Source organism: Theropithecus gelada, chromosome 11 (assembly GCF_003255815.1).
Source record: "Theropithecus gelada isolate Dixy chromosome 11, Tgel_1.0, whole genome shotgun sequence".
NCBI classification, from domain to species: Eukaryota; Metazoa; Chordata; class Mammalia; order Primates; family Cercopithecidae; genus Theropithecus; species Theropithecus gelada.
The window spans coordinates 16,065,288-16,083,064 of NC_037679.1; the positions used below are offsets into that span (position 1 = coordinate 16,065,288).

Genomic DNA, 17,777 nt, shown 5'->3' on the forward strand with positions numbered 1-17,777 from the left:
TCATCCATATGAAAAAATCCTTTATTGTTGAGGAGTAGAGAGAGACATTATATTTTTAATGTAGGACACTACAGGAACTGTAGGGGATTCTATAGTCAATGCCCATTGGGATTGGGGATATTCGCTATGCAGTTTCCACACCAGGGTCAGGTAGAAAAGACGGAGAAGGAGTCAAAGCACAAGAGTGTTACAAGAACAGGGAAGAGAAAGGGTAACAGGAGTGTGTGCACCTGGGGATTGGGACAGGGAAACAGGTCTTCCTAATGCAGTCCAGGAGTCCGGAAGTGGAGTGCTGAGGACAAAAAACAAACAAACAAACAAAAAACACTGAAATCACATCTTATGTCCTGTAAAAAAAAAAAAAACTCCCACTAAAACCTGCTGGGGCAGCAGGAGAGAAGGGGAGGGGCGTTTGTGCGAGAGGAAAGAACAAGAATCTTGACCCTCAGCCTGCCCTGCAGGCTTTGGGCCTGAGGATGGAACTCTCCTAGCAGCAGGTACTTGCACCTTCCCAGCTGCCATATTTACATTACTCTACACACCTGTGTGCATGGCCAGTGGGGCCCATGCGGACCAAAGAAGTAGGAACTAAGTTCATGCCATCCTGGCACCCCCATGAGCCACACATACACACAGCCCTGTCCAAGGTGCCCTACTAGGAATGCTCCCCTTGCCTTATCCAGTTCCTCCTCTTCCCAGAAACCTCCTAGAGAAAGGACAGGCCCAGGGATTACTTCCTTTTTCTTTTTTTTTTGAGACGGAGTCTTGCTCTGTTCCCCAGGCTGGAGTGCAGTGGCGGCAATCTCAGCTCACTGCAAGCTCCGCCTCCCAGGATCATGCCATTCTCCTGCCTTAGCCTCCTGAGTAGCTGGGACTACAGGCGCCCGCCACCGCGCCCGGCTAATTTTTTTGGTATTTTTAGTAGAGATGAGGTTTCACCGTGGTCTCGATCTCCTGACCTTGTGATCCGCCCGCCTCAGCCTCCCAAAGTGCTGGGATTACAGGCGTGAGCCACCGCGCCCGGCCTACTTCCTTTTTCAACAGTTTCACATGAATGAAATCAGATGACACAATGATCTTTGCTGATCCATCTCATGTAATCTTTAAATGCTGGCTCCCAGAAACCTTATGTCCTATTCTGCCTGACACCTAACAGGTTGGGAATGCTCCCTCAGTGGTAAGATTATGAAGGCTGCAATTATGGGTCCCTCTGAAAGAGCCTGGATGCACAAACAAGCATTAAAAGTAGATTTCCACAATACACTTGTTTTTGCCATTTGTATAAAATGCTATAGCAAAATTGCACTGTAATTATCTTTATGGCCAGTGCATAACGCTGGAGGAGAGTATGTCATCCAGATATAGCTGCTTGTATAATTATCTGGCCGTCGGCAGGACTGAAATAACCATCTAATGAGAGCAAAATGATACAGTAACTACCATGTAATCAGCGAGTTACAGTTATTATAGCTCTTTGTGCCCTCTCACCCAACACTAAATGGGGGGCCAGACCCAGTCTCTGGTCCCAGGAATTCATGCACAGGCAGCATCATCAAGCACCAGCTCCTTGGGTCTTGGGCATGCCACCTTGAGACCAATGAGTATGGGTAACAGGGACACAGGAAGAAAGGCAGGAGGCTATTCATGATTAAGAGCCTTCCCAATCCCTCTCCCTCTCGTTTTCACTCCCCTCGCCCCACTTCTTTGGAAGCTAGTGAAAAGAAAGCCATTGGCAGAGCTGCTATTGCTATGTGTAGTAAGACAGTGTCAAGGCGGAAGGTTCGTGTTTTGACTAGACACTTCCCTGGGGGACTCTCACACTTGCATACCAAGTGAGGAATCTGTCAGCCCACTCAGGCCTGGGGTCCAGACAGAGCTAGTCAGGGGAAACATTAGGACATCCCCCACACCCCCCAGACTGGGACAATTATTATAAAATTGGCACACAGCACTATGCACCCGGCACTGTTCTGAACACTTTATCTATACTCAATCCTCAAAACCACAACCCTGCGAGATACTATTATCACTTTTATTTTTCAGATGAGGAAACTGAGGCACAGGAGGGTATGTAACTTTGCCAAAAAGATACAGATAGAGTGGCAGATCCAGGATTCACATTGAGGCCATGTTCCTATTCATTACGCTAAAGAGAGAGATTCAGATATGGTTTCCTGCTACTCCCATTAGATTTCAGAGCTCCTTGCATTTCTTCCTGAATCATCCTTGTGTATGACTACCCTCTGGACCCAGTAACCCAGGATTCTGAGTGATCCAAAAGGCTCAGCCTGCCTGGGAGGCAAATGCTTGCCTGTGAATTGGTTGTGGTATTTGTAATTATCAGATAATAATCTCTCCATCTTTTTGCATAGATCACAAAAGAATGAAGTCCAAACAATAGAAGTTACCCATCAGAGAAGCCCCTCTCTCCTCATCTCCCAACACTCACTCCTGCTCAATAGTCAGCTGAGGTCCATGATCCAGAGGAAAAAGATGAAAGACGGGAGGATGTGTACACACACACACACACACACACACATATACACATGCCTCTAAGTGTCTTTGTGTTTGACCGACAGTGTGCTGGGCACTGGCAGTGTATTTCAGGGCAAATCTATGAGCTTTAATACCTGTAGCATGTGAGGAAATGCACAGCTGGCAACCCCCACAGCCCCCTCCCCAGTCCCCTCTCCCCTCTCTAATGAACAATCCTTACTTCATTCTGCTCTCGGGGGATACTTGAGGGTGCCAAAGCTGGGGACGTTCTCTTGATTCACATCAGTAGGAGAGTCTAGGGTAAAGCGAACAGTGTAAGTAAGAGGGATCTTTCTGAATGTGAACTACACCCTGATCCAACAGCAAAGGGCTGGCTATGAAGGGCAGCGTTCAAAGACAGAGTTGGGAGACTGGGGAGAAGCAGAGTCTCCCTGTCCTTCCTCCCAACTACAGCAGGTCTACCTTATAAAGGTCTCCTCTCCTCTGTTCCCAGGGAAGGCTTGCCTGTGGATCCAAGCTGATTGGGATGAAGGGGCCGAGGAACCCTCACTGAAGGTAAGAAAGGTCCTGTCTTTCCCTCTGGTGAATATGGGGCACGTGACTTCTATCATACTCTGCCAGTACCCTAAGCCCTTCCACTGTACCCCCACACACTCCTACCTGGCTTGACGCTCCTCTTGCCCATCAGTCCCACAAAGAAGTCATGCATGTCACCTGCAGAAAAGGGCCAACATTGTCAGCAGTGATTATGAGAAAGTGATGCATCTTCCCAGACATGGGTCAATACTTCTGAGACTGGGTTTCTGGTCTCTGTTCCTTTTTCTTGTCAAAGCATGACTCCTCACAGTTAGCACATGTCTCCCCTAAACCCACTCTCTCTGCCCACCTTTCCTTCCTCCACATTTCAAGAATTTTCTCCTCTAGCAGGTGCCTGACTTGGAATCTTCAGGGCCACCAAGAGATCCTCTTGTTTTCCAATGACCAACCAGCAGAGGGAGAGTCCACTATGCCCCTCACACCAGCTTCCTCCTAGTTCTGGATGGCTCTCCCTTTCAGGAAAGGTTGGCTGAGCAGTGGGAGCTGGCATATTGTTTGTACCAGGTGAGAAGGGGCTGGACAAAATGGCCCCTGGGCCCAATGCCCCACAGAGCTCTGGGAAAGTGGCAAGAGATAGGGAGGGAGAAGAGGCTACTCACGTTTTTCGGGAGATGTTGATTCCTTAGGATCTGTGAAACCAAGAACAAATGTCTAAATGGGGAGTGAAGTTGGACAGTGATGAGAGGGGGTTCAGATCACAACCCTCACCGATTCACTAAGCTATCCCCCATCTCCCTCCCATCTGAAAGGATCTCCCAGGCCTCTCATCTTCAGAATCCTGCCCCTCACTCCCCTCTCCCCTAGGGCCGCCTCCTACCTGTGCTAGCCTGGCTCATGGCTTTGAGCAATCCCTCCAGAGATGAGTGGCTTTTGAAGAGTCTCTGGAGTAGCTGGTAGAGATCCAGATCCCTCTAGGGAAGAAACAAAGAGGGCTGAGGCAGGAGGCTCCCACCCGGATCCACTCATCCTTTTCCCACAAGAAACAGCCTCTTCCTGAGCCCATCCTGAATCCGATACCCGATTTCTTTCAGAATTTCCTCTGGTTCACACTGGACGAGAAGTAGGTGCTCCAGGAGCGACCTGTGGACCAACAGCAACACCAGCACTATGCAGAGCCTGTTAGAAATGCAGACTTTTGGTCCTACCCCAGACCTCCTGAGACAGAATCTGCATTTTAAGCAGCCCCCTAGGTGATTCACAGGCATGGTGAGGTTAGAGGCGCACATCTGCCCCTGATTCCCCCACTCTGCACGATGTCCACGGATGTTTCTCTCCCTGTTTTCCACCGCCTCTTTCTCTATTCTCCATGGCTTTCTGCCTCTAGTTTTCTCTCCCTCTCCCTCTCCCTTTTCGGCCCTAGGTCTAGAATTCCAGGAAGGCAACATGCTCAGAAGGCATGTCTTCTCTCCACAACTGAACCCCAAGTTCTAGAGCTGCTGCCCAGCACGGGCTCTTGATTGTCCCTGTGATTTTTTTTTTTTTTTTTAGCAACTTGGGCACAGCAGGGTGGTGGGCACACACCACACAGCCAGTTAATTGCAACTGCAGAGAAACAATAACAATGATCATGGCTGGAGATTTTCACCTCAAATCTCAAGTCTTGGCAGTGCCTCTCTTTCCAGAAGCCATGCATCCTTGGGCTGTTGTGCACACACAGAAGTGCATTTACACAGAACGCACCCTCACACATACCAACGCAGTTGCCTAGGCACACCTATATACTATCCTCTTCCTGCCCCAATTTCTCTCATCCTTACAGACTCTCAGGGAGAAGGGGTACGATGGCAATCCCTCTCATTCATTGACCAAGAGGGGCAGAGGGGACATCTCATTGGCCAAAGTCCTGGAACAAGTTTGTCTCAGAAAAACCCAGATATTCTAACTATCCTGGGCTGGAACTTTGTGGCTCCAAACGGTGTCCAGCCCATACTTGGCACTCCCTGGGCCTGGGTGGTTTTTTTTTGTTTTTTTTTTTTTTAATGGTTCTGGCCTTTTGGATATGGCACAACCACTGCCACCTGCAAGGCTACCCTGGCAATATCTCCCTTGGCCCAGCATGTGGCGTTCAGGCAGCCACTTTTCCCAAATTGTTGAATACTCTGCCCACCTCCTGTAATGAGATGCTAAACAGATTTGAGCTGAAGAGGCAGTTAAACTTCATGCATTGAATTTGTAATAAGTCCCACCCGTAATCATCTTAAAAGCATTTGTACCGATGTAATTGCTGTCATTTCAAAACCTTGAAAAGACTCCCTCCCTATTCTCCCCCTGTATCCCTACCCTGACAATTCCTATTCTTTTTCGTAGAGGAACTGTGGAAATCGAGGTTCAACCTGGTTTTTTTGCTGTTGTTGTTTTCCTATCCTGACTAAGCAGAGGATAGAGGCAGGCAAGGGAGAAAAGAGAAGGAAGGGGTTGGGATCTTAGAAGCACCTGAGGTTACTGGGAGTGGATGAGCAAAAGATAAGGGAATTTATTTGCATTTTGAAAATAAAACAATATACATAACTGATAGGTAAAATAGCACACAAATGACCATTTGGGAAAGAAATTCTGACTGTTTCATACTATCCAGGGAGTAGAAGGGATCTGTCCCTTGCAAATGGGGTCTGAGGTAGACCATAGAGAGCCTTAGACCACCCTAGCTCACCCCTCACAGTACCATCCAATCACCAAGTCTCCCATCAATCAACCTACCAAACATCATATTTGTAGGGCACCTTTTATGTACAAGGTGTCAAAGACATGCAGAGATACAGAGACACAAACACAGCTGGAGATAGTGGGAACATGAGAGGACCAGAGAAACAAAGAAATCGAAAGGGAGGAAAAATGCTCTCTGATGGACAACCCACCCACCCCAGCTTCCACACTACAACTGTCCAGACAGGCAGAGTCCCAGGTTCCCGTGATGTCCCCAGTACTCTGCCCGGTGAGATTTACCTTGCTGTGGCCCCCACCAGGAACCATCTCCTCCTGTGGCTCCTTACAGACAGCCCCAAAGCTCTGAGCTAGGCTGAAGGTCAGGATGGCTGTGAATAGCAGCATGATCCTCATGGTGCCTGGGAGAGCAAAGGGACAGGACTCAGGTAAGGGAGAGAAGAGGAAGATACAGCGTGGGTGAAGGCACAAGAGACATTCATTACCAGCAGCTTGGCCTGACCCTGCTTTCCCAGCCCCCAACTCCACTGTCCAAGCCCTGGTCTGGAGAGAGGGTGGAAAGTATTTCTGAGAAGGGGGTAGAGCCCTTGGGCTTAGTTTCCCTGCTCCCCCATCAGACATCTCCCCCGGAGATGTGCAGTGCTATAGTGGTGCCAGGGGACTCTAGCTCCCAAGGAAGATGGTAGATTTATAGGACATGGACTGGTCTGTTTCCTTAGTGAGCTGGAGGAGGGATCCTGGATGCTATTTTCCAGTACTAGATAATCCCAAGACTTAGGCAAAAACTTTCTGGTATGAAAGAATGAGTCTATAGCCACAGGCTCCAAACACTAACCAGCTCTCGGCCCTACAGGTGCTTTCTGCTCACCTTCCCAGTCCCCTGCTCCCCTATCAGAGGCTGCCATCTGCTTTATTCCCTCCTGACGCTGGCTCCTGTCCCCTGGTGCCAGCTCCAGTCCATCCATCATTCTCCCGACCGCCTACCTGTGGAGCAGCTCTGTGCCAGGGGCTGGGTGGTCTGGCAGGATCAGGGAACTGGCTGGGAGCGCTGCCTGCTACCCTCACACACTGGTGCTGCCGGTGCTGCTGCAAAGAGAGAAACCGAGTGGAGGGGATCTAGGAAGGCTGCAGTCACTCAGTCCCAGCTCCCTGATAAAGGCTCTGGGTGGGTCTAGGGGAGCTGAGGGGAGGGGCTGAGAGTCACCAATCCCAGGGTGGCTGGAGGGGAGGTGGGGAGGCTGCCGGGGGGGAGGAGGATGCAGAAGCAGCCACACACACAACACACACATACCCCACAGACCCAGCAATAAGCCCATTTCCTAACAGCACCCGAGCTGGCTGCTGTGTATGGTTTGTGTATGGTTTGACACTGTACAATACCCCAAAATAAAGGCCTCAACAGCAGCCTCAGAAGCAGAAGTTTTTATCTGACCCCCTCCTGTCCTCTTGTCACTCAGTTACATTCTCCCCCAAGACCAGCTATAAAAACCAGAACCCCTTTTCCCCACAGCCAGCCATAAAACCTAAAATTACTCTATGTAAAAACTGGCCAAAAAAATTATCTGACCAGCCGAGAGTGGTGGCTTACGCCTGTAATCTCAGTACTTTGGGAGGCCAAGGCGGGCAGATCACGAGGTCAAGAGATCAAGACCATCCTGGCAAACATGGTGAAATGCTGTCTCTACTAAAAATACAAAAATTAGCTGGGCACGGTGGTGCATGCCTGTAGTTCCAGCTACTCAGGAGGCTGAGCCAAGATTGCACCACTGCACTCCAGCCTGGTGACAGAGCAAGACTCCATCTAAAAAAAAAAAAAACCTCAGAAAAGATGACACTCACCCCTTTTTTGGGGTCTCCTACTTTCGTTGTGGAGTTTCAAGAGTCATGGGCAGATTCTTCTCAGGTCTAAAACTCTGCTCTCTTCTACACTACATTACCTAATCTCTTTGGTTTTTGAGGATGCCAAAAATAAATTACTTTGTATTATTTAAAAAACCAGGCCGGGCGCGGTGGCTCAAGCCTGTAATCCCAGCACTTTGGGAGGCCGAGATGGGCGGATCAGGAGGTCAGGAGATCGAGACCATCCTGGCTAACACGGTGAAACCCCGTCTCTACTAAAAAAATATATATATACAAAAAACTAGCTGGGTGAGGTGGCGGGCCCTGTAGTCCCAGCTACTTGGGAGGCTGAGGCAGGAGAATGGCGTAAACCCGGGAGGCGGAGCTTGCAGTGAGCTGAGATCCGGCCACTGCATTCTAGCCTGGGCGACGGAATGAGACTCCATCTCAAAAAACAAAAAAAAAACTAGACGTATAGCTAGTCATATATAATAACTAGATAAAAAATACAGTTTTAGAGATGACTTATGACAGTTATTCACAACAAATTATTACTACTATACACGGCTACTTATTTCTTTGTGCATTTAAATTTTTAAACACATGGTTTGGGGCACCTAAGGACAATGAAAGCACTCACCATTGAGGATGAAACTCCCATTAAAAATAGGCTAAGCATGCAGGGCGTGGTGGCTCACGCCTGTAATCCCAGCACTTTGGGAGGCCGAGGTGGGCGGATCACTTGGGGTCAGAAGTTCGAGACCAGCCTGGCCAACATGTTGAAACCCCATCTCTACTAAAAATACAAAAAATTAGCTGAGTGTGGTGGTGGGTGCCTGTAATCCCAGCTACTCAGGAGGCTGAGGCAGGAGAATCGCTTGAATCTGGGAGGCAGCAAGCCAAGATCACGCCATTGCACTCCAGCCTGGGCAACAGAGCAAGACTCCACCTCAAAAAAAATAAAAATAAAAATAAGCTAAGCACAGAGTGGGCTAATCGGCACTGGGCTGCCTGCCAGCCTTGGGGGAGCATCTTTACAGTGGGGCACTCAATAAAAATGCCACACATCTTGTCCCATGACATTTCCCTCTTTGGGGGGGCCTAGGATTCAATATAAAAATGGGATCCTTGATGGGTGAGGATCTGTATTCTGCCTTCCAGCTATGCCTGCTTTACACATTTAAATATAAGGCCCTAAAAACTATGTTTTCTTCCCCCTGTTTATTAAAGGGTTCCACCCTAAAGTCAATAATCTAATTAAAAAACAAGCTAGTTGGCCGGGCGCGGTGGCTCAAGCCTGTAATCCCAGCACTTTGGGAGGCCGAGACGGGCGGATCACGAGGTCAGGAGATCGAGACCATCCTGGCTAACACGGTGAAACCCCGTCTCTACTAAAAATACAAGAAAATTAGCCGGGCGAGGTGGTGGGCGCCTGTAGTCCCAGCTACTTGGGAGGCTGAGGCAGGAGAATGGCGTGAACCCGGGGGGGCGGAGCTTGCAGTGAGCCGAGATCGCGCCACTGCACTCCAGCCTGGGGCACAGAGCAAGACTCCGTCTCAAAAAAAAAAAAAAAAAAAAAAAAAACAAACTAAAAAGCCCAAAATACAACTTTCTAAAAAAAAAAAAAAAAAAGTGGCTCACGCCTGTAATCCCAGCACTTTGGGAGGCTGAGGCAGGTGGATCACAAGGTCAGGAGTTTGAGACCAGCCTGACCAACATGGTAAAACCCCGTCTCTACTAAAAATACAAAAATTAGTTGGGCGTGGTGGCACACACCTATAATCCCAGCTAGTCAGGAGGCTGAGGCAGGAGAATGGCTTGAACCCAGGAGGCGCAGGTTGCAGCGAGCCGAGATCACACCACTGCACTCCAGCCTATTGACAGAGATAGACTCCGTCTCAAAAAAAAAAATTACCTGACCTACGTTATTTGACTTAGGTCATAAGACCTCCATTCCAGAATTCCAGAGAGGGTCCTGCCCCACACCCAGAAGGAAGGAATGAGAGACGCCAGGAGGAATCTCAACAGACAGGCCTTGCTGGGTTTCCCCACTCAATCTGTTAACATTAGATCATGCCCTTTCTGTCCCGTCATATTTCTACACAGTTGTCCGTACTTGGTTAAACCTAAACATAAAAATAGACAATTTCCCCTATAGCTGCAAGGCTTCATTCTAAAGGCTCCCATTCATATTAAATAAATTTGTATGCCTTTTTCCCTATTAATCTGCTTCATGTCAGTGATTTTCACTGAAACTTTAGGGGGCCAAGACCACAGTTTGGCATCACAAATAAGACCACCAAAGCTACTGTGCTTTTCTGGAAGCCGCAGAGAAGGACATACAGGAACCTGACAAGCCAGCAGAAGAGTAAGAATTTCCTGCCAGACTCCCAGTTTTCCAGTTTTCCTCTCTCTCTCTGTGGACTCTGGATGAGTGGACAGTAAAAATCATTGTTTTCCTTTTCCTTTCCAAATGTAAGATTAATGAGAGAACAGGTTTTGTGTGTGACTAACCTTGGTATAGTGAGCCTGATATATTTTTTAGTACTTTGTGGTGTGAGTATTCATATTGTTTGACCCCGTTCCTTTCTTATTTAATTTATTTTATTTTTTTTGAGACGGAGTTTCGCTCTGTCACCCAGGCTGGAGTGCAGTGGCCAGATCTCAGCTCACTGCAAGCTCCGCCTCCCGGGTTTACGCCATTCTCCTGCCTCAGCCTCCCGAGTAGCTGGGACTACAGGCGCCCGCCACCTCGCCCGGCTAGCTTTTTGTATTTTTTAGTAGAGACGGGGTTTCACCGGGTTAGCCAGGATGGTCTCGATCTCCTGACCTTGTGATCCGCCCGTCTCGGCCTCCCAAAGTGCTGGGATTACAGGCGTGAGCCACCGCACCCGGCCTGACCCCGTTCCTTTCAGAAATAGCTTTTTTGTTGTTGTTGCTGCCATTTTCCTTTGTTTTTGTCTTTGTCTTTTGGTGTTCTGTCATAAGGAGGGGTACCCTAGGCTAGAAGAGGCCTGCAACCCACTGTTTGAGCAGGCCCCGCAAACCAGTCAGTTTCGTGGTTCTGGTTAGACTGATTTCTGTTACGACAAACTTTGCTGCCAGTCCCTGAAATAAAAACAGGGTGAGAGGTTTCCCTCTTGTCTTATGTCCTTGAGAGCATGACGTGACTAGATGGGGATATTCCTGCTTGGTCTCCACCATCCAAAGGATGTGATTTTTCGGGTAACATCATAGCCAGTATGAAAAGATTGGGAGCCCAAGACATGTCTTTTCAAACATTCCAAGCTCCTAGAGGAGTTTTGTCTCACAAGGTCTCATCCCTCCTGGGCTTCTGTCTTCTTTGACATAAAGAAACCTTTGGATTAAGTCGCTATTGGAATTAAATACCCCATTAAAAAATCTAATTGTCAATGGTCAAAAGATAAATCCTTTAGACTAAAATTCCTAAATTAAAAAAAAAAAATCACTTGTTCTAAAGAATTGATAGAAAGACCAAATTAAAAGGACACATAATAGTGTCATAGCTATCCTTAAAACTTGTCTTGATTAAAGCATGAAAACCCGACCTGTTTTACACTCAAACTGCCATTTTGGATTCCATACAAAATTAACAATGGAGGCTGCTCCATTTTACAGTTTAATAATTAAAATTCCCGCCGTGGCTTAGGGTTTCCTTCCTAATCAGAAATCAGTCCTTTTCAGCTTAAAATTTATGTGATTTTTAAAATATCAGCATTTGTCCCAACTAAAATCTGGTAACAAGAGATTTAAGGCAAAGCACAGTGGCTCACACCTGTAATCCTACCACTTTAGGAGGCCGAGGCAGGCAAATCACTTTAGCCTAGAAGTTCCCTGGGCTTGAGACTAGCCTGGGTAACAGGGCGAGACCCCGTGTCTACAAAAAGTTTTAAAGGGGGAGAGAGAGAGAGAAATTTAAAAGAATTTTTGTTAAAGAGCTCCATGGTTAGAAGTCAGCTTAATTAAAAGCTGATATTCAAGCTATGTGTATATTTTTAAAGCCTTCCTGTGTTTTCTCTTTAAATCCTATTTAAACAAATTTTGTTCAGTCGACTAAAATCTTTTTTTAAAAATGTGCTTGATGTCTCTATTCACTTCCTTTCTTAAAATCTATTCTCCCGTTCACTTTTACTCTACCCTATTCCTCCTTCCTCTTTGCCATCTCCAATACCACATTTAAAAAAAATCTAGAAAAGACTTCTAATGACTCAGACTCCTTAAAAAACTCAGAGAAGACCGGGCGTAGTGGCTCATGCCTGTAATCCCAGCACTTTGGGAGGCCGAGGCAAGTGGATCACCTGAGATTGGGAGTTCGAGATGAGCCTGGCTAGCATGGTAAGACCTGGTCTCTACTAAAAATACAAAAATTAGCCGGATGTGGTGGTGCACAGCTGTAATCCCCACTACTCAGGAGGTTACGGCAGAAGAATTGCTTGAACCCGGGAGGCGAAGGTTGCAGTGAGTGGAGATCGTGCCACTGCACTCCAGCCTGGGTGACAGAGCGAGACTCCGTCTCAAAACAAAACAAAACAACAACAACAACAAAAAAAAATGCCATTTGTAAGGGCATCTCCCTCTCTCACCCAAACCTCCAAAACCTTTTAGAATAGAAAAGACAATGGCTTAAAATTTAGATAACTTTACCTTTATTTAGATCTAAATTCTATGCCTTTGAAATATACATTTTCTACCTCATTTCACCTAAAAGTCATGTCTTAGAGATACAAGTTTAGAGTTGCCTAGTTAATAATTAAGACATAAAACAGATAATTACAAAATTGATAGTCTGAAGTTGGGGAAAACTACCTAGAAACTGACAAATAAAAAATCTGGTCTGGGCCGGGCGCGGTGGCTCAAGCCTGTAATCCCAGCACTTTGGGAGGCCGAGACGGGCGGATCATGAGGTCAGGAGATCGAAACCATCCTGGCTAACACGGTGAAACCCCGTCTCTACTAAAAAATACAAAAAACTAGCCGGGCGAGGTGGCGGGCGCCTGTAGTCCCAGCTACTCGGGAGGCTGAGGCAGGAGAATGGCGTGAACCCGGGAGGCGGAGCTTGCAGTGAGCTGAGATCCGGCCACTGCACTCCAGCCTGGGCGACAGAGCGAGACTCCACCTCACAAAAAAAAAAAAAAAAAAAAAAAATCTGGTCTGGCGTAGTGCCTCAGGCCTGTAATTCCAACACTTTGGGAGGTCAAGTTGGGAAAATTGCTTGAGCCCAGGAGATCAAGACCAGCCTGGGCAAGATGGTAAAACCCCCTGTATCTACAAAAAATACATAAATTAGCCAGGTATGGTGGCACGCGCCTGTAGTCCCAGCTAGTCAGTCAGGTAGAAGGATTGCTTGACCCCTGGAGGTCGAGGCTGCAGTGAGCTGTGATGGCACCACTGCACTCCAGCCTAGGTGACAGAAGGAGAATCTGTCTCATTTAAAAAAAAAAAAAAAGGCCAGGCGCGGTGGCTCAAGCCTGTAATCCCAGCACTTTGGGAGGCCGAGACGGGCGGATCACGAGGTCGGGAAATCGAGACCAGCCTGGCTAACACGGTGAAACCCCGTCTCTACCAAAAAAATACAAAAAACTAGCCGGGCGAGGTGGCGGGCGCCTGTAGTCCCAGCTACTCGGGAGGCTGAGGCAGGAGAATGGCGTAGACCCAGGAGGTGGAGCTTGCAGTGAGCTGAGATCCGGCCACTGCACTCCAGCCTGGGCCACAGAGCAAGACTCTGTCTCAAAAAAAAAAAAAAAAAAAAAGGATAAATCTATAAGCTCTACTTCAAGTATTTTGTTAAAAAATAAAAACTTTAACTCAAATGTCTGTTTAATTCACATGACTTTGTAAACCAAAAGTAAAATTCTAAAGCTCCCTAACCATCTGAATGGACCACTCCTCACAGCCAAGGGTATTGTAAACTTAACCTGAAAACTAGGTCAGGCCATGATGGGAAGGGGGAACCAGACCCTCCTCCCTTTTGGAATTAATGATAGAACAGACTTAGTCTGATAAGAAACATACATTCATTTATTCATATATTTTTAATTTTTTGAGACAAAAATGCCTTTGACTAAATAACTGATTACTCATATCATATAGAGGCCTGGCTTTGGTGGAAGCCCATCTGCAATACCACTGCCTAAAATGAGACACAACTAATAACTATTTAACTACACTGGCCTATTCTCAGGACTAAGAGACTAGTTCCATGGCTTATAAGACAATTCACCAACTCAATTTCTGGACTATAACTTTTTTTTTTAATTTTAACCCCGAGGAAATCTGGGGCTCAGAAGACAATACCCTAAAATGAAGGCCTCAGTAGAAACCTCAAAAGCAGAAGTTTTTCTCTGACCCTCTCCTGTCCTCCTGTCGCTGGGTCCCATTCTCCCCCAAGGCCAGCTATACAAACCAGAACCTCTTTTCCCCAAAGCCAGCCATAAAACCTAAAATTACTCTATGTAAAAACTGGCCATAAAAAATTATCTGACCTACCTTATTTGATTTAGGTCCTAAGACTCCCTGCCTCCCCCGTCCAGAGAGGGTCGTGCCTCATACCCAGAAGGAAGGAATGTGAGAGGCCAGGAGGAATCTCAACAGGCCTTCCTGGGTTTCCCTACTCAGTCTGTTAACATTACAGCATGCCCTTCTGTCCAGCCATATTGCTACACAGCTGTCCATACTTTGTAAAACATAAACATAAAAATTGGCAATTTCAGGCTGGGCACGGTGGCTCACGCATGTAATCCCAGCACTTTGGGAGGCCAATGCAGGCGGATCACAAGGTCAGGAGTTCGAGACCAGCCTGGCCAGCATGGGGAAACCCTGTCTCTACTAAAAAATACAAAAAATTAGCCAGGCATGGTGGCACATGCCTATAGTCGCAGCTACTTAGGAGGATGAGGCAGGAGAATCGCTTGAACCCAGCAGGCAGAGGTTGCAGTGAGCCGAGATCATGCCACTGCACTCTAGCCTGGGAGACAGAGCAAGACTTCATCTCCAAAAAAAAAAAAAAAATATATATATATATATATATATATATATATATAAACTGGCAATTTCCCCTATATCTTTGGGTCTTCATTCTAAAGGCGCTCATATATACATATTAAATAAATTTATCTCCCTTTTCTCCTATGAATCAATTAGTCTCACGTCAGTGATTTTCAGCAAACTTTTAGGAGGCCACGTGTCTTGGCCCTCACAACCCCAATTCCCATGTCTGAGTCCAGTTCAGTAGATGTGGACCCTGGGCCTCTTTCCCCACCTTGTTCATCCAACAGCTCCTTGCCTTTTAACCTTCAGGCTTGACTCCTGGGCTAAAACAGTTTCAGGCAGGCGCCCCTCCCCACCTAGGACCACCAGGCTCAGGCCCCTGCGGGTTACAAGGTGAGCTGAGCATCCCCTCCAGTCCTCTCCCGTCCCCCTCCCTGAGGGAGCTGCCCCATCACATTGGTCCTTGTGAGTGTCACACCCCTCCCCTGCTGTTGGGCAAAGAAAGCTCCAGTGTCAGCCTCCCTCCACTCCTCAGCAGTGCTCATGCCTCTCCCACCTCAATCCTTCTTGACCCCTGAATTAGCTGGACTTACCTGCATCCTTCTAGAGTTCTTTTATGCTTCCTGATGTAATCTCAGAGAAGATGAACAGAACTCGATAACTGTGCTGCCCCATCCCCTCCCCAGCCTTGATCTCTTTTTTTTTTTTTTTCCTTTTTTTTTTTTTTTGAGACAGAATCTCACACTGCCACCCAGGTTGGAGTGCAATGGTTCAATCTTGGCTCACTGCATCCTCCGCCTCCCAGGTTCACACGATTCTTCTGCTTCAGCCTCCCGAGTAGCTGGGATTACAGGTGCACACCACCATACCTGGCTAATTTTTTTGTACTTTTAGTAGAGAGGGGTTTCACTATGTTGGCCAGACTGGTCTCGAACTCCTGATCTCGTGATCCTCCAGCCTCAGCCTCCCAAAGTATTGGGATTACAGGCATAAGCCACCGCCCCCAGCCTTGATCTCTTAATTGCTTCCCTTTTTCCTCAGAGTTACATTTTCCCCACTCTAATCTGTCTCCCTGCAGTTCAGGCATCTTCTTCTCTAACCTTTCAAGCCTCTTGTTCACACCCCACACAGATGAGGGAGATTATCTGCTTATTTCTCACCCAAGGGAGAGAGCCCTAGGGGAGAGTCAGAGCCAGGATCAGAGCCAAGAGCCAGAGCCAGATGCTGCTGCTGAATGAAACAGCGGAGATGCAAAAGCAAAGCCAGAGCCATCCGTCAGCCCAGTGTTTGTAATGGGTACAGGGTTTGAATGTTTGCAGGGTGCTCTGGTGTGGAGCAGTCCATCTGGTTATCATCACCATGACCATGTAAGTAGGAAATATTCTGATTTTCCATATGAGAAAAAGGCCCAGAAGGTTCAGTCACTTGCTTTAGCACATATGGCTACTGATCAGTGAAGAACAGCCTCAAATCCAGGTTTGTCTCACCCCAGGTCTCCCACTTTTTTTTACTGCACTGGCATAAACTTTGACCTGTGAGGGAACAGTTAACTGTCCCAGAGGGATTGGGGAGCCCCCCTCTCCAAGAGACTTGAATATTTGGGACCTTCTGCTCTTCTACATCTTGAGATTGGGAAAGAACTGTATCTTTATCACATATTTACTACAAAAACAATCTGTGCAACAAGCCCTTCCCCAATCACCCTATTTAAAATTATCACCACCCCAAAACTCCATATATCTCACTCCCAGTTTTCCCTTCATGAACTTATTACATCCACCACACTAAGTATTTTACTTATTGTCTTTCTACCACCACTCCCACCCAGGAATACAAGTGTCATGATGGCAAGAATTTTTGTCTGTTTTGTTTGCTACTGTATCCCTCACTTTATAATGTTTGACATAAAATAGGTGCTCAATAAAAATACATTTACAAGGCTGGACATGGTGGCTTATGCCCATACTCCCAGCACTTTAGGAGGGCGAGGTGGGAGAATTGCTTGAAGCCAGAAGTTCGAGACCAGTCTGAGCAACATAGCAAGTAAGACCCCATCTCTACAAAAACATTTTTAAAAATTAGTCAGGCATGGTGGCGCACGCCTGTGGTCCCAGCTATCCCAGAGGCTGAGGCAGGAGGATCACTTGAGCCCAGGAGGTTGAGGCTGTAGTGAGCTATAATTGCATTGCTGTACTCCAGCCTGGGCAACAAAGTAAGACTCTGTCTCCTAAAAGAAGAAAAAATGTTATTTACAAAATGAACAAGGAAGCCAGAGCCAAGTTTCTTGTATCACAGTCAAAAACATGAATCCACCATGGAACCTCTCAAGTGCTGCTGGCGTCCTGAAATGTTTGTCTCCCACCCCACCCGAGAACTTAGACTGTACTGACAGAAGTCACTGGCTACATAGGGACCCGTGTTCATCCCAAAGTGAGGACAGCAGCTGGGTCTCAAGGCCTCTTTATTACACAAGATGCTAATGGGACTCATTAAAAGCTTCTCATTACCCAGCTAATTACTGGGCTATATGGGCAAAGAACATGGGCCAGGACCCAGGGTTGGGAGCATTTGGTAGGATGAGAAGTGGGAAGCTGTTTACATGCAAATGGCATGACTATTTCACTCCTGTGAGGAGCCCAGGTGCTGTTCCTAATTGGATCCATCCATCTCCCTCCTCCTCCTCTCCTAACCCCACCAATCTGGAGCTGGAGGCCCAAGCTAAGCAGGCTGAAGGGAGTTGCATGTGCAAGAGGAGGAGGTGTTAAGCCAAGCGCTGAGGACCAAAAGCCTCCTGGGTCCAATCTCTGCATCCAATCCTCTCCCCGACCAACCCATCCGTCCCTGCTCCCAAGCCCTGGCACCAGGGAAGCAGGGCTTCAGCAAAGGTCCACCATAAATAATGTCCTTTGATGATGCAGCATCTCAAAGAGGATGGCAGGAGCCAAGGATGGTGGCAGGGAGCAGGGAACAAGGGGATGGCAGGGAGAGCTGATCACCCCTTGATCTCTGGGATTAGCAAAGACTTGAAAGAGCTAATGCTAGGCTATGCTGGAGAAGTGATGAGGGAGGGAGGTATTGGAGGGCTAGGACAGCCTGGGCTTCATTTTGCCTACAAATCATATGGAAATGACACGTAAAGTGGGTGTTGCGGCTATAGAGTGCCCAAGTGTTTTTTC

At 47.4% G+C, this 17,777-nt stretch overlaps 1 protein-coding gene across 6 annotated transcripts in view; it reads right to left on the bottom strand.

Annotated features, from left to right (window-relative positions):
- TAC3 (tachykinin 3) overlaps nucleotides 1-17,777 on the bottom strand; it is a 20,626-nt gene continuing 2,849 nt past the window's right edge. Inside the window, exons 1-8 of one of the 6 annotated variants that reach the window (XR_003121886.1) lie at nucleotides 6,739-6,912; nucleotides 6,037-6,155; nucleotides 3,911-4,004; nucleotides 3,693-3,722; nucleotides 3,157-3,210; nucleotides 2,717-2,791; nucleotides 2,450-2,630; nucleotides 1-292 (exon numbers count right to left, since the gene is read on the bottom strand). Coding sequence is in view for 3 of the 6 variants with exons in the window: in XM_025403328.1 (XP_025259113.1) it covers nucleotides 2,718-2,791; nucleotides 3,157-3,210; nucleotides 3,693-3,722; nucleotides 3,911-4,004; nucleotides 6,037-6,150 (366 nt within the window). In the remaining 3 variants the exon portion in view is untranslated. Of the gene's footprint in view, nucleotides 293-2,449; nucleotides 2,631-2,716; nucleotides 2,792-2,958; nucleotides 3,076-3,156; nucleotides 3,211-3,692; nucleotides 3,723-3,910; nucleotides 4,005-6,036; nucleotides 6,156-6,738; nucleotides 6,913-17,777 lie in introns of those variants that run through there. The other 5 variants (XR_003121885.1, XR_003121887.1, XM_025403328.1 and 2 more) reach the window with 5 other exon arrangements.